The 24,765-nt window shown below is 38.8% G+C and overlaps 1 protein-coding gene across 2 annotated transcripts in view; it reads left to right on the top strand.

The window, feature by feature from the left end:
- Positions 1-24,765, top strand: part of LOC122548937 (ALS2 C-terminal-like protein) — a 106,257-nt gene that overhangs the window by 72,742 nt on the left and 8,750 nt on the right. For both annotated transcript variants that reach the window (XM_043687924.2, XM_043687923.2), the window contains exons 17-27: positions 623-700; positions 4,733-4,863; positions 6,581-6,814; positions 7,467-7,551; positions 9,096-9,253; positions 12,563-12,619; positions 13,255-13,431; positions 17,429-17,471; positions 19,230-19,291; positions 20,054-20,203; positions 23,655-23,751. In XM_043687924.2, coding sequence (XP_043543859.2) covers positions 623-700; positions 4,733-4,863; positions 6,581-6,814; positions 7,467-7,551; positions 9,096-9,253; positions 12,563-12,619; positions 13,255-13,431; positions 17,429-17,471; positions 19,230-19,291; positions 20,054-20,203; positions 23,655-23,751 — 1,272 coding nt within the window. The remainder of the gene's footprint in view (positions 1-622; positions 701-4,732; positions 4,864-6,580; positions 6,815-7,466; positions 7,552-9,095; positions 9,254-12,562; positions 12,620-13,254; positions 13,432-17,428; positions 17,472-19,229; positions 19,292-20,053; positions 20,204-23,654; positions 23,752-24,765) is intronic.

Raw genomic sequence — 24,765 nt, 5'->3', positions numbered from 1 at the left:
AAAAAATGCTTCAAACGAATGCACACTAGAACTTAAGGAAAATGAAGCTGACTACACTATGTTAGCTGAACATGGAGATGGGGTAACCCTTCACTGAGGTTTCAGTATCTAAATGTTATTATGAAAAGAGTTGCATTGTTCTTTCAGATATTTGTAATGAGTTCATTCCAATTGTTCTGGTATAGTATAATTCTACATTTTTCTTTCGTGAAATGAACTTACTCATTATTTTGTTAAGTATATTAGCAGACTCTTGTAAAGAATCACTGACAGACCTCCATGGTAAACAAAAAGAAAATATAAAACTTATAGTATATTATGACAGGTGTCAATCTGGGATATGGCTTGTCCAGTATTACCATCAGCTGGGATCAAAACACCTGGAACTTCACAACGTAACAAGAAACCAAACTCAGACAGAATTAATGGCCCCTTTATTTAATCTACCCTATTCTTAAATAGGCAATCTGAAGTATCAGATTATACTTAGTCTGAGCAAGAAGCTGAGGCAGAATACTGACCTCATTTATCCTGAGTATTAATTCTCTTTATTCAATGTCTTCAAATCAAATGCTCTTTATAAACAACTCAGTATTTAATCTATCTTTTATATAATCATCAGGGTCCTGGAACAATTCTGTCAGAGGATGATTCTGCCTATGAAGGGGAATTCACAGAAGAGCTGCTTCTAACTGGAAAGGTAGGAGTTTTAGCCTCCATAAACATTTTGAAGAGGAAGCAATGGCACAGTGGTATGATTACTGGACTAGTAATCCAGAAGCACAGACTAATGCCCTAGGGCCATGATTTCAAATCTCAATGTGGCAGATGGTGAAATTTGAATTTAATTAATAAATCTGGAGTTAAAAGCTGTCAATTGTCATTTAAAAAAAAGAACAATCACAACTGGTTTGCCAATACTTCATGTAGGAAGGATGTTGTGAAACTTGAAAGGATTCAGAAAAGATTTACAAGGATATTGCCAGGGTTGGAGGGTTTGAGCTATAAGTAGAGGCTGAATAAGCTAGGGCTGTTTTCCCTGGAGCATCAGAGGCTGAGGTTTATAAAATCATAAGAGGCATGGATAGGGTAAATAGACAAGGTCTTTTTACTGGGATAGGGGTGTCTAGAACTCGAGGGCATAGATTTAGTTTGAGAGGGGAAAGATTTAAAAGGGATCTAAGGAGCAACGTTTTCATGCGGAGAGTGGTGCATATATGGAATGAACTGCCAGAGGAAATGGTGGAGGCTGGTACAATTAAAACATTTAAAAGGCATCTGGATGGGTATTTGAATAGGAAGGGTTTAGAGGGATATGGGCCAAGTGCTGGCAAATGGAATGAGATTAGTTTAGGATATCTGGTCAGCATGGACGGGTTGGACTGAAGGTCTGTTTGTGTGCTGTACAGTATATCTTTGTGTCTCTATCACTCTATCCTTCGGGGTAAGAAAAATCTGCCATCTTCACCTGGTCTGGATTACATGTAATTCACTAATAGCAAGATGGTGAATATTAAATAGCATTTAATTATGAAATGGTCTGCTAAAGTAATGAAATAGGATGGGCCAGCCTGGATTGACCAAGGCACTGGAAATGGCAATGTACACATGGTTGACCCTACAAAATCCACCTTGGTAGCATCTGAATAAAAATTGGGAGACTAGATTAGAACAGACTGGAATATACATACAGACAATGTTCCAAACATCACGGTCACAATCCCTGGAGATCCACCAAAGTTGGTTGCACATGGAATGCAGTCTGGATATCATTGCCCTCTGAGTTCTCAATGTTGACTCATCAAATCAAGTTGAACATAGGTAAGGAATTTTCCTGTCCTCCATGTTGAATATCACTTGGAGGAAACACCGAGGGTAGCAAGGATGCACAATGTACACTGCGCAGGGAACTTCATTGTGTAGCACCACAACTAACAGAGCTGGCGTGGTCCGAAAGGGTTTAGCTGCTAGACCGGGCTTACTGCTGCTGGTGGGAAACCAACAAGAGGGAAAATCATTCTTGATCTTGTCCTTACATGTCTACTTGTAGCAGACACATTTGTCTGTGATATTACCAGGAGCTGAGGCAAAGTCCTGCTTTGAGAATGCTCTCTATCATGTTGTAAGGCACTATTGCTGTGCTGAATAGGTTAGGATTCAAATAGAGCAAGCAACTCCTGATGGGCCATCCATGAGGTACTGTGGGCCATTGGCAGCAGCAGAATTGTATTCAACCACAATCTGTAACCTCATAACTTGGCATAACCTCTTCTCTACTATTGTCATCAAGCCAAGAGTTCAACCTTGGATTAATGAAGAATATAGGTAATGTGTCAGGAAAAGTATCAGTCATACCTAAAAATAAGATGTCAACCTGGTGAAGATACAGCACAGGACTACTCACCTGCCAAACTGTGTAAGACACATGCAATAGACAAAGCTAAATGATCCCACAATTGACAGATGAGATCTAAGCTGTGCACTCCTGCCACATCCAGTTGTGAATGGTGGTGGGCAATTAAACAATTCACTGAAGGCCGAGGCTCCACAACTATCTCCATCCTCAAGGATGGGACAGGCCAAGCACATCAGTGCAAAAAATAAGACTGAAGCATTTGGAAGAACCTCCAGCGAACAGTATCAAAGAGATGATCCATCAAGGCTTCCTCTGTGATCCCCAGCATCAAAGACACCAACTTTTAGTTGTGACATCAAGAAACATCTGAAAGTGCACAATGCTATAAAGGCTGTAAGTCCTGACAACATCTTAGCAACTGTACTGACGCCTTGTACTCCAGAACTTGTCCATAGCCAAGTTGCTAGTAAATCCAGCTGAGATAGCAATATGAGAATGGCAACTGGCCTTGAATTTTCTGGAGAGGAAATTTGAAATACTGTGCAGTTGGACCATCCATTGGGGCTTGTTGTAAATAGATATAGTAACTTGGTAGTTATGATGCTAGATTTAGAGTCCAGTCACTGTAATTTTAAAATTAAATGATAAATCAAATTCAATAGATTTGGTTATTTCTCAGCTGGCATCAAAAAATGGCAATGTGTCTGTTGAATTTTCATAAAAACATAATTGACGTAGCAATGTTGGTCAGAGAAAGACGCTTGCCAGTCCTATTTGGTTTGGCCTATGTGATTCTGCTATGTGGCTTATTCACAATGGCCTCATGGAAAGAACACTCAATGTTACTTTGTGGCCTACATTGTAAACAGTTAGAGTGTATGAGCAATGGCTGAGGAAAACATGACACTTTGTTGAGATGGACCTCTCAGTCATCCGAATGTAAGATGAACAGCAGAAGTATGCCATTTGGCCACTCAAGTCTGCTCCATCATTCAACAGGATCACGGCTGAACTAGTTGAGGTTTCTGCTCTTGTTTCCTGTATGCTCCGCATGACCTTAGTCTTCTCTGTTTATCAAAAATGTAACTCACCCTTGAATGAATTTAGATACAGTTTCCACTTCTGGGAAATTCCTCACACTAACAACATTGGGGGAAAAAAGTCTCCTCCTCTGTCTTGAAAGGAAAACCTTTTTATTCTTAAGTGGTATCCCTTAGTTTTAGTTTCTCCTATGAAAGACAACATCCTCCAGGTAGAACAAAGTGAGGACTGCAGATACTGGAGATCGGAGTCTGGAGGGTGGTGCTGGAAAAGCACAGCAGGACAGGCAGCATCCGATGAGCAGGAGATTCGACGTTTTGGGCATGAGCCCTTCATCAGGAATCCTCCAGGTATCTACTCTGTTCAGTCCCTTTAAGATTTTCTGTTTTATTAAGGCCCATCTCATTCTTCTCAACTCCAGTGGACATGAGCCTAACCTGTTCCACCTTTCTTAAAAAGATAAGCTGTTCATCCCAGGTGAACTGATTCAGAAGCAATCACAGTCTATTATTGGTTCAAGACCAAGAACATAGAATAACCACTTGAGCAAGTTAATGGTGGTCAGGACCTACAAACTGAATGGATTAGATGATGGGAAAGTAAAAGAGTCATTTCATTGAAGATCATAGCTTCTCTTTTTTTCTTTGCAGCTGCTGGAGAGACTGCTGCTTGTTTATAGCATTTTGTTCACCATGTTTTACTTCCAGATTGCTCCTGAATGCCAGCTTTGAATAGTTTTTGTATAATTGAATTGATAACACACATTGAAGGTTGAGAGATGAGAAATGGAAAGAGATGTTTTGAATAGGACAGGGAGTAATAGTTTGACTTGGTTTGTGATTAAAATAGCTTGGGTTGTCGTGAACGTATTGTCACTCTTCCAAGATTTCTGATGTGCCATTGGCCTTTCTCCAATATAGGCATTAAGTTCACCAAAAGCTGTCATGACAATTTCATATTACATATGCAGTGTAAACCTTTTAAGAGATACTATAACCATATGGAAACAGCTTTTACAACATTTCTCTGGGTGATCTGCTGGCCTTTTATCCAAGATGTGGTGGGAGATTAGAGAAGTATTGAGGCTTTAAGAAATGATAGTGATAATTTTACTGTACTAATGATGGTGGCTGTGACCAACTGCATAGTCATGAAAACTTACCTGATTCACAAATCTCCTTTGTAGAAAGAAATATCATCTTTACCCAGTCTGGCATACATGTTACTCCAGACTGTTTGCATTATATGCCCAACACACGACTTGGTTCTATCAAAGTGCTAAAATAAAAGCAGTCCTGTACTTAAATAGACTAATTTGCAATTGTTATGTTTCAGGGAAAGCTCACCTTTAGTAATGGATATATCATAGAGGGACTGTTCAGCAACAAATGGGGAAGTGGTTTGAAGGCCAATGGAACATTCTGCAAACCCACAGAAGAACTAAACCCTTTGGTCACCAGCAAAATGTGAGTGTAAATTATCCAAACTTCGAAAGCAGCATACTTTGTGAAACAGAATCAACTTAATGATTCTGTTTACATTGTAACAATTCCATATCTACCATGTCATTAGGTTTATAGTGACAATAGAAAAGGAGAAGAAAACGTCAAAAGTAAAGACACTCTGTTTGGGCCAGGCAAATTGCTATCAAAAATTGGCAGATTAAAGACAAAATTAATGAACGTAAGAGGTCCTCAAAGGAAAAAGGAATATTTTGGATACAGTTTAGATGGATTCTCATAAGGAAGGAAGGATGTTAAATTCAAAAGCATCCTCAATTACTAAATATGTAAATTAAAAATGAAATAGAGCAAGTTTTTGATCAATGCCAATCTTAGAAAGCACAGATGAAAACTGAAAATATTAATTACCTATCGATTTAAAAGATAGGATTTGGTCATGCAAACTTCTGTAAATACAAAGACTAAACAGCTAGTCAAAGGAAGAAAGGGACTGATTAGGGAACCAAAATGGAAACATTCTTGAAGGTTAGATAATGAGCACTCCATATTTGGCTTCACAGAAGTAAAGGATGTGGCCAATGTCATAAAGTTAGCTGTGATCACAGTAAAAAACGTAATGTGGTTTGGATGGCATGTATCCTTGGGTACTGAAGAATGTGAGCATAGAAACCTTCAAGGTCCTGGTCACAATCTTCCAATATTTCTTACATATCAAGTGGTGTCAAAGGATTGTATCCAACAAGATGCCAGCAAAAAACAGAATAGGAAGTGGATAAACCTGGCAAATACAGGCCAATGAGGAACCTTGTAAAGAAAATAATCTGGGTCAAAATTAATTAAGAATGTCTCCTGACACCCTGGAAATGCTGTCACTATGCATTTGCAAAATGCATGTGGCCAGTTGACAAGCCAGTACCGCCAGTAATGACATTCTATCTCATTTGATCATACTTATTCTGCTTACTTGGATACTGGCAAGGCATTTCACGAATGTGCATGAACAGAACTTATGGCATGTGCAATCTGAACATTTTGGGTGTGTCGGGAGTCAAAACCAAGCTAATTAGCATTTAGGAAAACAAATAGATTAACTAAATAACTATGTTATGAGAAAACATCAACTTGCATTTATATAGAACCTCATTTTCCACAGTACTTTATAGCCCCAAAAATTTCTTTTGAAGTGATTTTTATCCTTGTTGGAAAATGCAGTCGTTAATTATATTACTATTGATTGTTGACTCGCCACTATTTTGATATTTCTTGATTGTCCATGTGAGACGCAGGGCCTCAGTTTAAGGTCTCATCCAAAACATGGCAATTCATCATTTCCTCTGTACTGGCATAGTTGTTTTATCCTGTTTCTTTGATAATTCCCTGGATTCCTGCTGGAGTGCTGGTTGGAAACAGGTCCAAATAACAATGGAATTTCAAGGCTGATATACAAAACAAGCAAACTTAGTATAAGAACAGAAAAATGCTGGAAATACTTGAGGTCAGAAACTATGGAGAGAGAAGCAGTTAATGTTGCAGCCAAGGACCATTCATCAGATCTAAAACTTTACCTATTTTTCACTCTCCCTGAAGACATTGTCTGACCTGAGTATTTCCTCCATGTTCTGTTTCTATTTCATATTTCCAATATACATAATATTTTGGATTTCTATTAATAGCAGAGAAGGTAAGAGGCGATTTCATGCGACATGTTGTTCCATTCTAGGCAATTGGGCAGCCACATAACCCCAGCTAAAGATCGATGGCTGGGAATCTACGACCAATTTAGTGATTTCCTTAGTTCTGGCTCTGATGAAACTTCAATGGAATCCTTCCTTGGGTTTTACTCAAAGAACAGAGAACGACAGAAAAATCGGAACAGCAGGGCAGTAACTGCAGAAGCGGAAAATGCCATGGAACATTCCACTGAAGATCCTCTTGATTTTTTGTCTTGCAGTAGGTAAGATTGTTTCCCTTTTGTTGTTTAAGTTAATAGTTTTGAAGGGGTTCATGTTCATTGGCTCCACCAGTCAACTGATGTTATACATGGTCTGTCAGTGGAGATGAGGAGTTCTACTCTAGTTTTTTGGAAGGAGTAAATGTACCTGTACCAGCTCCCTATTGTCCCAGCAATTATACCAGACCAAATATTCCTACAGCTGTAATAAATTTGAAAAGTGCAACAATTTTCTTTGTTTGTACAATTACATTTCCATTGAGTGGGAGCCTTTCAGTTCATGGCTTTAAAATTCAAAATTGGAAAGATAATGGATCCTGGCATTTGCCATTTTCCGAAACTATAGATTCTTGAGAATCACAGCGGATCAGTGTGGATCCTGGGAGATGAAGTTTACTTACAATGCCACATGCTACTGAAAATAGCAAACCTGGAATGCTAGAAACCAAACAGGACAGATATATGAATGTTGATATGAATTGAGAATAACGCATTATTTATAAATAATTTGTAAAAAAAAAAGGGAGACCTTGATTCTATGAATCAAATTGGATTCTGATTTATGTGAAAAGGCTAAGACCTGAGAATAGTACCCCAGTTATCTCACCCACTTGTTTAGACACTTAGTTTGATGACTTATTCCCCATTCTTCTAGATCAAATAGTACCACCCCTGAGACTCTCCCGCCAAACCAATGTAACAACGCTGAGGGGAAACAGTTGAAGGAGTACCTGAGTGAGGTAAGCCATACAGGTTTATGCAAGGAAAGAATAAACTATCATTTATATAGCACCTTCATCATGAAGTTCCTTTTCTTTTGAAGTGTAGTCACTGTTGTCATGCAAGTGTTGGGCCACAGCTCAGTTGGTAGAACTCTAGACTCTGTCAGAAGGCTGTGGGTCCAAGACTTGAGCACAACAATCTAAGCTGACCCTCCCAGTACAACACTGTGGGAATGCTGCACTGTCAGAGGTGCTCTGTCTCCTCAGGTGAATATAAAATTCCCATGGTACTATTTTGGAGGGGAGTTAGACAGGAAATCCTGGTGAATATCTATCTCTCAATCAACATCATAAAAATAGATTTTGTGGTCATTAGCTGTTTTTGAGAGCATACTGTGTCCAAATTAGCTGCAACATTTTCTACATTATGTCAGTACTACATTTCAATAACTACATTGTTGGCTTTAAAATACTTTGGGACATCCAGGAGTAGTTGTGAAAGTTGCTATATAAATATAAGTTTTTATTTAATGTAGATAATTTTCAAGATCCTACAAAAAAAAGTGTGATGCTATTCAAATAATCTATTTAATTATGCTCAAAAAGTGTGGTGTTGGAAAAGCACAGCAAGGTTAAGCAGCACCCGAGGAGCAGGAGAATCAATGTTTTGGGCAGAAGCCCTGCATCAGGAATGATTCCTGATGAAAGGCTTATGCCCGAAACATTGATTCTCCTGCTTTTCATAGAATCACATTAAACATCAAAATATTACAACACAGAAATTCATACTATTGCAAGTCCATGCCAGTCCTCTGAAAGAACTTTCCAGATAGTGTTTCAATGAGTCATAATTTTAAAAATATTTATTAAATCTTTCCATAATCTTCTCTGTTCTTGAAGAGAACAACCTTAGCTTCTCTAGTGTCTCTGAAGTCCATCTGATGGGACAGTGGTAATGTCATCCAGAGATGTAATCTAATGTTGTGGAGACAGTGGCTGGTGGAATTTGAATTCTGCTGGTAAAGATCTAGCAGTGAAAATTGTTCTCAGTAAAATGACCATGAAATAGTCATTTATTGTCCTTAAGAACACAATTAGTCCACTCATGCAATTTAGGGAAGATATGATTCCAGACCCACAGCAACGCTGTTGACTCAGAGTATTCAAGAAGATGTGTAGCTCGGTCGTGGATGAGTTTACTCACTCTTAACTCCTCTCTGAATTGTCCTGTTATGATTGCGTTCTTATGGATGAACAAGAAATGCTGGCCTTGCCAACAAAGTTCATATTCCATGAAAGAGTGAGAGCAAATTGCCAAATCCATGGTGACTATAATTGAAAATGATATTCTATTTCAGGCCTAACTAGTGACTTATAAAGGTTTGATGATACCACTTTTCTTTCCTAGTTTGGGTTTCCATTTATACAGCCAAGGATCACAAATGCACTTTATTTTAGCCAATTTCTTGTTCATGCTGCCCCCTTAAAAGATTAACGGAAAATAAAATGACAAAAGCAGAAAATGAATTTGTAAAGGATTTTCTATTTGCATTCTATTCTAGGCCTTTGCATCTTCTCGTCATCCTCTTGGAAAACTACTCCAGACATTAATTCTAGTATTTCAGGAGACATATTCTGGAATCTGTATGCATAAACGGTTACTCTCGATGGCACAGCAGGAAGTTGTATCACATGCTAAGAAACTCTTTGAGCTAGCAAGGTCAGTATTAAACTTGGCATGCTTTACTAACTACTTCAGTCCAGATAGTCATTCTTTTCCATTAACTGTTTGGTCATGGGCATGTTTATCCCTTGATAAATTTTTCAATTGGCTAGATCAGTGTTAAACTTTCAAAATATTTCTTTGACTGGTTGTGCAAGCTATTATTTTAAAAGAAGTTTTAAGTGTAGATTGCTCACTAATAAAAGTAGCTAGCTATTGATTTAAGATTCAATCAATCTGTATTGCTTAATATGATTTCAACAGTAAGCTCTCAATATAGGCATAAGAAGGATAGGGAATTGGACTTGTGTGCTACATGTGCTTTGCTATAAGGGAAAAAAGATGATATTAGGGTGAAATCAGTAATGTTATTATGACATCTGTGGCAAGATCTGGATAGATGAGCATTTCCTACCCAAACATTGACAAATATAGTAGATTGGAGAGCGTAGTGCTGGAAAAGCACATCAGGTCAGGCAGCATCCGAGGAGCAGGAGAATCGACATTTCGGACATAAGCCCTTCATCAGGAATGGTATTGTGGAGTGGCCTGACAACGGATCTTCAAAGTTTAACAGCTAAGTAAGAGTATACGTTTGAATTGGTTGGTGGAATGGAGGGAGAAAGCTTAAATGAATCAACAGTATGGCTGCTTTGATAACCCAGAGTTAAATGGAATAATTAGGAAAGTCCTTTGTTTAATTCCTGGTCTATTGGTGATTTTTAAGCCAATAATGGTGAAGGTCTTCCTTGAGGTCCTGAGATTAGAATTTGATTTGGGCAGGGGTTTGGTGGTGCGAATGGTACCCTAAGGATATGAACAGTCAACAGGGTAAATGACCTTAATTGTTATCCAGTGACTTATGTTGGGAAATACATATGAGTATGGAGACCTGTCTACTTTAGAAAAAGATCCTCCAAATTTATTTCCCTACATTTATCTTTCCTAATTGTGATGGTTCCAATGAAACCTTCAATGCCTAAATTGATATCCATTCTCCAAGTCACAACAGATGACTTAAGAAAGAAATAGTCAAAGGAGTACAATACTGTCACTATTTGATGAGCTACCTGTCGGGCTTTGGTAAGGTAACACACAGTGAATCCATGTCTAAGGTCAGAGAATGTGAAATCAGCAGAATGGGTAGTTGACTAGGTTAAAACAGAAAATAGCTAATGGTTAAAGGTAGTTACCCCAACAGAAAAAAGTGAGGAAGTGGTCTTTCAGTCAGATGAGGTTTTTGAAACTTACCTCAATGATGTGAACTGTCAATTATGTAAATCATAATTGACAGAAAAAAAGAATAAATACTGGCTTCTTTGCTTCACTTTAAAGGAACAGAAATAGAGTCATAGAGATGTACAGCACAGAAACAGACCCTTTGGTCCAACATATCCATGCCGATCAGATACCCTAACCTATCCTAAAACCATTTACCAGCACTTGGCCCATATCCCTCCAAATCCTTCCTACTCATATACCCATCCAAATGCCTTTTAAATGCTATAATTGTAACAGCCTCCATCACTTCCTCTGGCAGCTCTTTCCATACATACACCACCCTCTATGTGAAAAATGTTGCCCCTCAGGTCCCTTTTATATCTTTAGCCTAAAACCCTAAACCTATGCCCTCTAGATCTGGACTCCCCCACCCCAGGGAAATGACCTTGTCTATTTATCCTATCCATGCCCCTCATAATTTTATAAATCTCTATCAGGTCGGACCTCAGCCTCCAACACTCCAGGGAAAACAGCCCCAACTTATTCAGCCTCTCCTTATAGCTCAAATCCTCCAACCCTGGCAACATCCTTGTAAATCTTTTCTGAACCCTTTCAAGTTTCACAACATCCTTCCGACAGAAAAGAGATCAGAATTGCACGCAATATTCCAACAGTGGCCTAACCAATGTCCTGTACAGCTGCAACATGACCTCCCAACTCCTGTACTCAATGCTCTGACCAAAAAAGGAAGGCATACCAAGTGCCTTCTTCACTATCCTATCTACCTGCGACTCTACTTTCAAGGGACTATGAACCTGCACTCCAAGGTCTCTTGCTTTTCAAACGTGCAGCACCTCACATTTATCTAAATTAAATTCCATCAGCCACTCCTCAACCCATTGGCCCATCGGCTCAAGATCCTGTTGTACTTTGAGGTAACCTTCTTTGCTGTCCATTACACCCCAATTTTGGTGTCAGCTGAAAACTTACTAACTTTACCTCCTACGTTCACGTCCAAATCATTTGTATAAATGACGAAAAGCACTAGATCCAGCACTGATCCTTGTGGCACACCACTGGTCACAGACCTCCAGTCTGAAAACCAACCCACCCCCACCATCCTCTGTCTTCTACCTTCAAGCCAGTTCTGTATCCAAATGGCTAGTTCTCCCTGTATTCCATGGGATGTAACCTTGCACACCAGTCTCCCATGAGGAAACTTGTTGAATTCTTTAATGAAAAGAAAACTTAAATTTAGAATGAACCTTGTTTGGGCTACAGTTGGACAGTTTTGCTCAGCTCTAGTGTCCATATTTTTAAAATATTACAGACAAATTGTAGACAATGCAAAAAAGATTTACAAAGATACGACCTTAACAGAGGAATAAATCACTGAAAGGCCCAACATGATTGTGCTCTTCCGTTGATAATAGGGAAGGCTGAACGGTGACTTGATGGAGGAGCTTAAGACTGTGAAAGGATTTTATAAACTAGATATATGGCAAGTGTTTCACCTTGTGGTGGAAACTCCAAAACAGAGGTTATAAATGTAAAATAATCATTAATAAATCAAATTGAGAATTTTAGAGCATTTTTTACTCAAGTAGTGTCTGGTAAGAATATGGGACTTTAAACCACAACTGGTTGAGGTGAATAGCTTGCATATATTTTAAGGGAAATGTAGCTGAGCATGTGAAGGAGAAAGAAAGAACTAGATAAGCTGGTGAACTGGATAAAGAGGAATAGATATAAGAGTTAAACAAACAAAATCAGAAATTGCTGGAACCAGTTCGAAAGAAGAGTCACATTTACTCTGTTTCTCTCTCCACAGATGCTGCCAGACCTGCTGAGATTCTCCAGCAAATTTTGTTTTTGTTTGTTTCTGATCTCTAGATCTTGCAGTTCCTTATTTTAGTTTGTGTTTGGAAAATTCTGTTTCATACAAACATCACCATAGATCAGCTGGGTTGAATGGCCTATTTCTGTGTTGTCAACTTCATGTAATTCTATGATAGGCCGATAACTCTAAACTATTAGTTTTTCTGAAAGAAGTCTTAATTTGTCTTTCTGTTAATTACTTTCCAGCTACTTCTTGCCCAAGTCACTGGAGAATGACCATTCCTCTACTGAAGGTACAACCAGGTAAATCAGATTTTAATTGGTAAACTCATTATATAGGGAGATAAAGGCCAATATTTCATTTCATTTTGTATCAACATATTAGCACAGACTAGAATGTACATTCTCTTTATATTTGAACAGCTAGCAAAATTATTTGCGCTGCTCCCTGAAGAGAAAGCATCCGATGAGTAATGTTTAACATCCAGGATCTAACTGCCTCTTGAATGATTCCAGAGTTTCTGCTACCATTGTTTGTCAGATATTAATCACTTTGAAGATGTGCCTTTTAATGTTTAGAACTGTTACTATTGTGAGGTGATGTATTAAATATTAATATTGACATTTAGTGTGAAAGTGCTGAAAATGTGTTGCTGGAAAAGCGCAGCAGGTCAGGCAGCATCCAAAGAGCAGGAGAATCGACGTTTCGGGCATGAGCCCTTCTTCATGCCCGAAACATCGATTCTCCTGCTCCTTGAATGCTGCCTGACCTGCTGCGCTTTTCCAGCAACACATTTTCAGCTCTGATCTCCAACATCTGCAGTCCTCACTTTCTCCTATTTAGTGTGAAAGGTTAATTTCCATCAGTAATAGTTCAATGGCTGATCAAATTGAGTGTGTGAGGTATCTTTATTTACATTTGCCTTTTCTGCCTGTAGAGATCATTTAAATGCTTACACAGTGACACTTCCCCTGATCTTGCCACGGTTCTATCCTGATCTCTTCATGCTGTATATGTTGTACCATGAGACAGAAGATTCACTGTACTGGAAGGGAATACTGCATCTGGAACTTCTTTCTGACACCAAGCTGCTGGAATTCCTCGAGGTACAAAAGTAAGTGTGGACTACTGGAACTGCAGCCTTTCACAGAAGTTTAGTCACCTTGCATAAGAAAGAAATTGCATTTATATTACACATTTTAGAAACTCTGAACACCTTTTTAAAGTGCTTTGCAACCAGGGATTTTGAATTAATGTAGGGAATGCAGTAGGCAATCTTGCACAGCAATATAGCTCAAACAATATAGCCCTAATGTGGTAAATGCTCCGTAAATCTGTTTTTGTGATATTGATTGAGAGATAAATAAGTGCATAAGAGCCGCCTTATCTAATTCAGATCCTGTCATTGCATTATTTTTACCATCCATCTGAGAACAGATGAAACCTTAGCTTGATATCAGTTAAATATTTCAACTTGAAGTCTACCTATTGGAACAAAGATCTCTTGAGCTGGAAATAAGATCTCAGCTTAATTTCAATGGGGCAAAAAAAAAAAATCACAAGACAAAAATGTCTTAAATTTGGCATTAGTTTGAAATTACTTGAGAACAGAAAGGAGAACTGCCTTGAAGTATGGAATTAAAGTAAATTATTGGGTAACTTATAAGAACATAAAACTTAATGCAAGAAAAAGTATTGATAGTGATGGGTCTCCAATCCAAGTATGTGTCCTTTTTAAAATTCTATTATTATATATTTAACAAGCTGAAGGAGTTTATTGCAAAACAAAGACAAAGTTGTTTTGTAGTGCCTTGTTACACTTCTTCCAAGCACCACAGAGCACTGAACATTCAAAAGTGTCATTTTTTTAAGTGATTATTGTCAGGAGGCAACATGGATAATCATTCTGGCCTCAGCAAAACACCACCAACATCAAAAATATGAAAAACAATAGGTTGTTGACCAGATAGTTTTGCTGGACAGCAGCTTGTTTTTCAGCTGGCAAGTCATGTTAAAATTGTACAAGACATTGGTTCGACCGCATTTAGAATACTGTGTACAGTTCTGGTCGCCACATTACCAAAAGGATGTAGACGCTTTGGAGAGGGTGCAGAGAAGGTTTACGAGGATGTTGCCTGGTATGGAAGGTGCTAGCTATGAAGAGAGGTTGAGCAGGTTAGGTTTATTTTCATTAGAAAAAAGGAGATTGAGGGGGGACCTGAATGAGATTTACAAAATCATGAAGGGTATAGACAGGGTGGATAGAGCCAAGCTTTTTCCCAGGGTGAAGGATTCAATAACGAGAGGTCATGCTTTCAAGGTGAGAGGTGGAAAGTTTAAGGGGGATACACGCGGCTAGTACTTCACACAGAGGGTGTTGGGCGTTTGGAATGTGTTGCCAGCAGAGGTGGTAAAGGCAGGCATGGTAGATTCATTTAAGGTGCGTCTGGATAGATGCATGAGTAGGTGGGGGGCAGAGGGATACAAAAGCTTAGGAATTGACCAACAAGTTTAGACAGTACATTTGGATCGGCTCAGGCTTGGAGGGCCAAAGGGCCTGTTCCTGGGCTGTAAATTTTTTTTGTTCTTTGTTCTAGGACTTCATGAGAACTTTGTGTCTTCCTCTTACATTTATTTGAACCATGAGAGCAGCGACTAGATGGGATTGAGGTTCACAAGGAGGAGGTGTTAGAAATTCTGGAAGGTGTGAAAATAGATAAATCCCCTAGGTCGGATGGGATTTATCCTAGGATTCTCTGGGAAGCCAGGGAGGAGGTGGTCGAGTCTTTGGCTTTGATCTTTATGTTGTCATTGTCCACAGGAATAGTGCCAGAAGACTGGAGGATAGCAAATGTTGTTCCTTCGTTCAAAAAGACGGGTAGAGTCAACCCTGGTAATTATAGACCAGTGAACCTTACTTTTGTTGTGGGTAAAGTGTTGGAAAAGGTTATAAGAGATAGCATTTATAATCATCTCGATAGCAATAAGTTGATTAGGGATAGTCAGCACGGTTTTGTGAAAGGTGGATCATGCCTCACAAATGTTATTGAGTTTTTGAGAAGGTGGCCAAACAGGTTGGTGAGGGTAAAGCCATTGATGTGGTGTAAGTGGATTTCAGTAAGGCGTTTGATAAGGCTACTGCACAAAATAGTGAGGCATGGGAGTGAGGGCGATTTAGCAGTTTGGATCAGAAATTGGCTAGCTGGAAGAAGACAGAAGGTGGTGGTTGATGGGAAATTTTCATCCTGGAGTTCCGTTACTAGTGGTGTACCTGCAAGGATCTGGTTTGGGTTCCTGCTGTTGTTCATTTTTATATACGACCCAGATGAGGGCGTAGTAGGATGGGTTAGTAAATTTACGGACAACACTAAGGTCGGTAGAGTTTTGGAGAGTGCCAAAGGATGTTGTAGGTTACAGAGGGACATAGGTAAGCTGCAGAGCTGGGCTGAGAGTTGATAAATAGAGTTTAATGCAGAAAAATGTGAGGTGATTAACTTTGGAAGGAGTAACAGGAATGCAGAGTACTGGGCGAATGGTAAGATTCTTGGTAGTGTAGATCAGCAGAGAGATCTCGGTGTTCAGGTATATTGATCCCTCAAAGTTGTCACCCAGGTTGATAGGGTTGTTAAGAAGGCAGATGGTGTGTTAGCTTTTAGTAGTAGAGGGAATGAGTTTTGGAACTGTGAGGTCACGTTGCAGCTGTACAAAACTCTGGAGTATTGTGTGCAGTTCTGGTCACTGCATTATAGGAAAGATGTGGATATTTTGGAAAGGGTTCAGAGGAGATTTACTAGGATGTTGCCTGCTAGGGGGGAAAGTCTTATGAGGAAAGGTTGAGGGACTTGAAGCTGTTTTCGTTAGAGAGAAGAAGGTTGAGAGGTGACTTAATTGAGACATACAAGATAATCAGAGGGTTAGATATGGTGGACAGTGAGAGCCTTTTTTCTCAGATGGTGATGACTAGCACAAAGGGGCATAACTTCAAATTGAGGGGTGATAGATATAGGACAGATGTCAGAAGATGTTTCTTTACTAAGAAAGAAATAGAGGCATGGAACGCCTGCAACAGCTGTAGACTCACCAGCTTTACAGTCATTTAAATGGTCATTGGTAGACATATGGACAAGAATGGAATAGTATAAGTTAGGTGGGCTTCGGATTGGTTTCACAGGGCAGTGCAACATCAAGGGCTGAAGGGCCTACACTGCACTGTAATGTTATATGTTCTATGGATATATATGAACAAGGAACAAGAGTAGGCCACTCATCCCTTCAAACCTGTACAATAGAATCACGGCTGATCTGATTTTAACCTCAACTCTGTATTCCTGCATATCCATGATAACCTTTTATCCCCATGTAATTGAGAATCTATCTACTTCTGTCTTTAAAAAAAAATTAAAGATTCTGCATCCGTTTCCTTTTGAGGAAGACAGTTGCCAGGAAATGCAACCCTCTGAGGAAAATAAAGCCTGTCTTAAATGGGTTATCCATTATTTTTAACTGATAGTTCTAGATTCTCCCACAAGAGGAAATCTCCTTTTCACGTCCACCTGATCAAATCCTCTCAGGACCTTATGTTTTTCAATGAAGTCCCTTTGACTCTTTTCAAGTTTGAGGATACAGGCTTTTGGGACTCTGTATCAATATTTCATCCATTGCTGTTGATTTGTTTGGAGAATTCCCTTTTGCTTATTCAGGTCCAAAGCTTCTGAAACAAAGGCTGCCAGAAAACCTATAACTGTGCAAACAACGTTAAGGTTACGGGATTCTGTTCAAAGCTCACACATCATTTAAACATCTGCCACCAGTGTGACATACTGCACTTCAAAACTTCATTCATTGAGTGTGGCACTAAGAAACTATGCAAATACAAGTGTTATTGTTGTTGGGACAAATTGTTAGTCTGGTTCTAATGAAGAACCTTGCCATAGATCAGAACAATACTGGAGTAAATGAGAATTGTTGCATATTATAGTGTGAGTGGCTCATCACCTGACTTTAGCTCATCGCCTCACTGCCCAAACTATATAAGGTGCGAGTCACAAATGTGATTAAAAAATGATCTTGACCTGAATATCTTTATAGTTGTATTCTTGTCTAATTCACAGGGACTTGTGGCCTCTTCAAGACATCCATCTGACAAGCAAACAGGTTAGCATACAACAACTTCCTTTTACCTCAAAGAGGTGGATTTAAGAGAATTAGAAGTTAATTAATTTTGGGCCACTCTTAATCTTGTTTCTGCTGATTGTAGAAATACAGCATATAAATAGAAACAATCCAACTCATTCATAGAAGGCAGCTGGTTGACTGACATGGAAAACAAATATCATATTTGCATTTATGTGTTATGTTGAGGTGACTGTAGGTTAAGTCACAGTGAAGGTGATATTCAATTGCAGGGAAAATCCAGTTGACAACTGATTCGATGGACTGTGCTCTGCATGTTGTGTGAAATTAAACTTGCTGGTTGGAGCTTGGAGAACCAAGAGATCCAATCATGTTCTTGTAAAGCTGAGGAAAAATTGGTTCCTGAAATATTTGGGGCTCGCATTTGTGCTACCCTTAGGCCCTTTAAAGGTTGCTGGTTCAGCTGCTTAAGATGCAGCTTGAGTAAACAGAACACCCATTCTGCCCATCAACCAATGAAATGTCTTGGTTAAATTAAAGGCAAAATAACTTTAGTTAACAAATGAGTCAGGAGATGTCAGCAAGGAAAATTGAAAGTCCAAAAGACTTGAAGAGCTATAAAAAGCAATATAGGATCACAAGGTGTGCAACAAAATGTAAGAAGCTGTAGTGAACAAAAGACTAAAGACATCTCTTTCTGTCAGAGAGGGAATTTCTTATGTATAGCTTGATGGTGGCCACTTCACAAGCAAGGGGAAAGGTGAGGAGGCAGATCTTCACAAGTTACCACAATCAGGATGGCGATTGAACTGGTGCTGTTAACTTTACTCTGTATCCCACTTTAGTCATCTAGTTGGCTGAGCTAGTGGCTCCCGCTGTAACAAGATCATGTGAAAATAAACTTACACGTGCTATTCAACCTAATAACATTTTTTTCCAGACATGTATTAAATGAAATAGTGTGGTAAGGAAGAAGGTGGACTTGATAAATACAAGTAAAGCTATAAGGAATAAAAGAAAGTGGCAGACTTGATTGTTCAATGAATCTTTTGTATACATTTTCATAGTGGCCATGGTATTAAAATGAATGGGTGAAGAAATTTCAGATGCATTAATCATGATTTTTCATAGCAATTTGGTCATGAATCACGAGGAAAGCTATATTTGGCTTGGAAGAGATATAGTACACAAGAATAAAGATTATAGTACAATAATACATTTAGGGCTTAAAGAGTTAAATTATGATGTTAAAAATCACACAACACCAGTTTATAGTCCAACACGTTTATTTGGTAACGCTAGCTTTCAGAGCATTACTCTTTCATTGTGGACTCCACAATCACCTGAGGAAGGAGCAGTGCTCCAAAAACTAGTGCTTCCAAATAAACCTGTTGGACCATAACCTGGTGTTGTGTGATTTTTAACTTTGTACGCCCTAGTCCAACACTGGCATCTCCAAATCATTAAATAATGCATAAACATGGCTTTTTTCCATTGATTTTAGAAGATTAGGTGTTATAATTAAAATATTTAGAATTAAGATATTAAATATTTTTCTGATTGTATTTAAATTTGAGAGTATTGGAGATGCAATGGGGTATAATGGATGGCCTTCTGCATGTAAACAGTGAGCAGGTGAAACTGCAAGGAAATTGAGACTCTATTTGACCCAGCTAGAAGATTTTATTTGGAATTATAATGGAGACTGAACATGGTGGTGGATCAACAGTACATGTTTGTACAACACTAAGGATGGAAAATCTTGTGTTTTGTACACAGAGAATCTCTGTTGTGAAAGACGTCTGCTTCACTTCTGCCATCTTATGTTTCCAAAAAATAAGGTAGGCACTGAGAAGGGAACTGTGGTTTTATTGAATGGGGGTTTCAAAGTAGAAATCTGAAATAACACCGTGATGTGTGGCTCTGTACCATTCAGAGGATCATTGGGGGAGGCAATGACGTAGTGGTAATGTTATTCGACCAGAAATCCACATTTAAGTCCCAGGGTCATGGGTTTGAATCCTCCTGCCCCCACCAATGGAAATGGTGAAATATGAACTCCATTAAAAATCTGGAATTTAGCTAGCCAAATGGTGACCACTGTTGGTCATTGTAATTTCCCATCTAGTTCATTAGTGTCCTTTTAAGAAAGAAAGGGAAACCTGTTGTACTTATTTAGTCTGACCTATATTTGACTCCATACCCACAACAATGCGGTTGACTTTTAATTGCCTCTGAAATGGCCCTAGCAAGCCACTCAATTTAAGGGATAATTAAGGATGTGCAGTAAATGCCAGCCCTGCTAACAATGCCCACTTCTCATGAGCGAATACAAACACAGTCTTTCATACGTTTACTACTCTCTGCCTAATGTTGATAATCTTTCCACCCAATTTGTCAAAATACTGAAATATGATCCTTTACCACTTAACAACATTGGGGTTCACTTCTTTATCTCTTTAGTGGTTGGTATTTAAGAATTGAACATAAACAAATCTTCATAATTTTGGAAAGTATCAGGAAGAGACTGTAAAGCTTCTTGAATCTGTAGTTGTGAAAATGCTGTGGAAAATATAATTTGCAAAGTGAAACTCTCTCTGCAGTACTACAGCAGACCCTCAGGAAAAGCTGAATACCATCATGAAAACGTATTATGAGATAGAGGGCACAGTGACTCGAGTGCTAAACAGAAAGTACAGTCTCTCCATGGATGACCTGCTGCCGTTACTTGTTTACGTGGTTTCCAGGGCAAGGTAAGAGGTAGAATTTCACGGCATTATCATGGGTTGAATGAGTCACAACATCTGGGTTGTGATGTGCTTTGGAAAGAAAGCATTGTTTTGGGATACTATTGAATAGTCAATATTTTGGAAACTAACTGGAGCATTACTCTAAAACAATGTAGATTAGAGCACATGATCATTAACATTAGATAGTGAGCAGGGGGAGCTCTCCCTAATTAATTGAATAGCCTTCCCATAAATATGTACTTGATTGTAAAATTATTCTTGGAGTTTCACTCCCATTTCCTTGTTCAGCTGCTCCTTCTATCTGTTAACCATTGATGAGCCTTATAGGTTTGAAGCTTGTCTTTCACCTACTTGAACTTGTGTATCTTGTCTTATGTGCACATTTTAATTGTTAGTAATTTCTCAGAACATCATCTCAGAACTACATTTGCTGTGTACAGTTTTGATGACCACACCTAAGGAAAGATCATACTTTCATTGGAAATAGTACAGAGAATGTTTGCTCGCTTTGTTCCATTTAATGAGGAGTTATCCTGTAAGAGATGCTGGGTCAAATGACCCTGTGCTCTGGGTTTGGGATAAATAGGGATCTCATTGAAACACAAGATTATGACGGCACTTGGCAGTATACAGGTTTAGGGTCAATTATTTAGCATGGGATGAGAAATTACTTTGCTCAGCACATTTAGGATCATTCAATTCTCTACCTTAGAGCATTATAGATGTGCTATTGTTGAATATATTTAAGATTGAGATCAACAGATTTCTGATCTCTTAGGAAGTCAAGGTATATGGAAAGCAGGAAGAAAGTGGTTTACCTGATGCAGCAATGAATTAGTTCTCTCCCTTAGCGTAAAAAAACCGGATGTGGATATCATGGTTTTGAAAAGCCAACAGACATCTATTATGGTGGTACAGTGGCTTAACGGCTAGCACTGCTGCTTCTCAGTGCCAAAGACTCAGGTTTGATTCCAGCCTCAGCCAACTGACTGTGTGGAGTTTACACATTCTTCCCCTGTCTGCATTTGTTTCCTCTGGATACTCCGGTTTTCTCCCACAATCCAAAGATGTGCAGGTTGGGTGGAATGGCCATGCTAAATTGCCCATAGTATCCAGGGATTGCAGGCTGAATGGATTAACCTGGGAAATATGGATTATAGGGTAGGGAGATGGGTGTGGGTGGGATGTTCTTTAGAGGGTCAGTATGGACCTGATGGGCTGAATTGCCTGCTCCCATACTGTGGAGATTCTAAAGTTATTTCACAAACAACTGTAATGTACAAACATCACATTCATTAGGAACATTGATGTCTGGGGTAATACTAGGCAGAGGAACATGCTTCCAGTAGAATAACATACTTCAAGTGATTTTGAGGTAAAATGAAATATGATAGTGATGATATCATGACCATGTCTCTTACTTGACACATTAGCCTCTCAAAAACATACAACAGCTCCCATTTGTCAAAGATTAAAAACTAATCCCAAACAGAGATATGTGGTCAGACATAGGCATATGTTACTTCAATAATTAGGCAAACGAGTAATACATACTTTACAAAGCTAACATTTCAAAATTCAGTGCAATGCTTTGAAGGTTTGACAACTTTCCCCAGTCTAGAGATTGTACACCTGTCTGAGATACAGGTCTTGTCTTCTGTTGCACTTGTTTGGCTATTTGGTAATCTTGTTGCTGGTTGGTGTCACTTGATATCATCACACAATCATCATCATCATCATGCACTCTTTGTGCATATTTGGTGTGTCATTCATTAGTCTCAGTTGGCTTCTCGTCCTTTTTCAATGTATGACCATGATCAGTAATGATGTTATATGGCCTAGACTGGTTACACATTGTAAGAAACCTTTACTGGCACCCAAGTATTTGAACTTCTAACATTCATTCTTTGCCCAGTGCGCCGTTTTCTTTCTACCTGATTCCTCGTTATGTATCCCTTTCATTGCCCTGTGTCTTGGAATGGTTAGGCAATTAGCTGGTGGGCAAGATTGTTCATACATGCTGTCTGAGGATTGGTTGTGCTAGGGCTGTTATTCTCTTCTCCATTGGCATAATACGAAAATGCAGGAATGTAATGCAGAAATCTTGTCTTGCTCGATACTTAATAATCATCGATTTGATAGTATGGAGCATACTTTCCGTTAGACTGGTTGAGCATGGACATGGACCATTACCCACTTCATATGCATGTCTTTAAATAGTTAGCAGTGTACTGACATCTGTTGTGTGACATTATCTGATTTGGGATACCAAATAAATTGAATATAGCACTCCTCATATCAACAATGGTCATACCTATTGTGTTACTAATGCACCAAACATTGGGAAATTTGCAGTAGTAATCCATCACAAGTCATCTGCTTATGCACTGTGAAAAGATCTGTTGTTACTTTTATCCATGAAGTGAATGCAATGTTGTATAGCTGTAGAGGTTCCCTCACTAGGGTTGATTTGATTGGCATACTATATGCATTCATATGCTATTGAATATGCTGTTTCATCCCTGGTCAGTATACACACTCAAATCCGAGCCTTCATATACATTTGATACCGATGTGTCCCTGCTGTAACATGGGTATTATCTTGGTTGAATGCTTTTGGTATTAGGATTTGTTTGCCCCTGAAAATAACATTTGATACACCGTGTTCATCTCTGTAAAGCCAAAATGAACAAATTTTCTCAGGTACTTCTTTAGTACTGAAAGACCATCCCTGGATAATAATTATCTTCTTGTAGTTCTTCATGTTCAGCAATTATTAATTGCAACTATTAATGCTAATTCTGGTCAAATTAATAGTTGTAAGGGTCACCTATTTAAACAGAAATAAGGTGAATATTTTTATGAGGTTGAGTCTTTCGGACTCCCTGAAAAGATGGTGGAAGCAGAGTTCTCGCATTTTGTTAAGGCAAAGGTAGATAGATTCTTGTTAAGTAAGGTGTACGGCATGTGAAAGGATATCGAGATTAGGCAGGAATGTGGATTTGGGGTTTCATTTGTATCAGCCATGATCTTATTGAATGACAGAAGGCCATGTGGTCTATTACTTTTCCTATTTATGTTCTACAGACATTCCATTGCGATTACCTGTTCCATTACCCAAGAAGATTGATAAAATAGCATAGAGGGTTTAACTCTGTCCAATCCATGTTTAATCCCTTCAAGAGCAATTTATGGGAAATCATGGAGGGCTGTTTATATTTTTACCCCTTGATGGAAATGATTTTGAGAATGTTTGATGCTTTACTTTATCAAAATCTAACTGTACCCAATCTAGAAATGCTTAATTAATATCTCATTTATGCTTTGACTAATCAGGGATTGTTTAGAAAGAAATAATAGGCATTTTGGTGAAAACATTTAGTGTAATGCAGACAACAAACACTAAATTAACAGAATGGATTCATATTTGACTTATCTTTTCCCTTCATTACAGAATCTTGCATTTGGGTGCAGAACTCCACTTGATACGAGACATGATGGATCCTTCCACTGAGGGTGGAATGAATGACTTCTTGCTTACTGCTCTTGATGTGAGTTAGCATAGATAGCATAACCTCTGTTGGCAGCAATCTGTTCTGGTGTTATGGAGCTATGTCTATTATTTCATGTTGAAGAGTATTTCATTTGAGATGAGGGACCACCTACTGTCAGGGTACAGTTTAGATTAGATTAGATTACTTACAGTGTGGCCCAACAAGTCCACACCGACCCACCGAAGCGCAACCCACCCAGACCCATTCCCCTACATTTTACCCCTTCACCTAACACTACGGGCAATTTAGTATGGCCAATTCACCTAACCTGCACATTTTTGGACTGTGGGAGGAAACTGGAGCACCCGGAAAAAACCCACGCAGAAACGGGGAGAATGTGCAAACTCCACACAGACAGTCGCCTGAGGCGGGAATTGAACCCGGGTCTCTGGTGCTGCGAGACAACAGTGCTAACCACTGTGTATCCGTGCCGCCCATGCGATCAAGTTTTAATTCCAACATGACTTTTAGAATTTTAATTCTGTATTGTTGTTGGCATGAGTCAAGAATCTTTTAGATACTGTAAAAATACAACGGATTCACCAGGGTCCTTCAAGGAAATAAACCAGCCCTTAACCTGCTGCCTTATATGCAACTTCTGCAATAAAGTTCACTTCTGGGCTGGAAGGCCTTTTTCTACATTTATATAAGAAAATGCTTTGGTGTAGCATTGTGGGAAATACAATAAGTCAAAAGGTTATTGGAAACTTATCAAAATTAAATCAAATAAACATCTATGGTAGGTAGGTTACTTGAGAAGATTCTGAGGGATACGGTATACAAGCATTTGGAAAGACAGGGTTTGATTAGGAGTAGCCAGCATGGCTTTGTGAGTGGGAGATCATGCCTCCTAAATTTCTTAGAGTTCTTTTATTAAGTGACCAGGAAGGTTGACAAAGGCAGGACCATAGATATAATATATATGGATTTCAGTAAAGCCTTTGATAAGATTCCACATGATAGGCTGGTCTGTAATGTTAGATCACATTGAATCCAGGACAAGCTGGTAAA

Source organism: Chiloscyllium plagiosum, unplaced genomic scaffold, assembly GCF_037043375.1.
Source record: "Chiloscyllium plagiosum isolate Xiang-an unplaced genomic scaffold, Cpla_swu_hap1 HiC_scaffold_4, whole genome shotgun sequence".
Classification (NCBI taxonomy): Eukaryota; Metazoa; Chordata; class Chondrichthyes; order Orectolobiformes; family Hemiscylliidae; genus Chiloscyllium; species Chiloscyllium plagiosum.
This window is presented reverse-complemented; position numbering and strand designations above follow the sequence as displayed.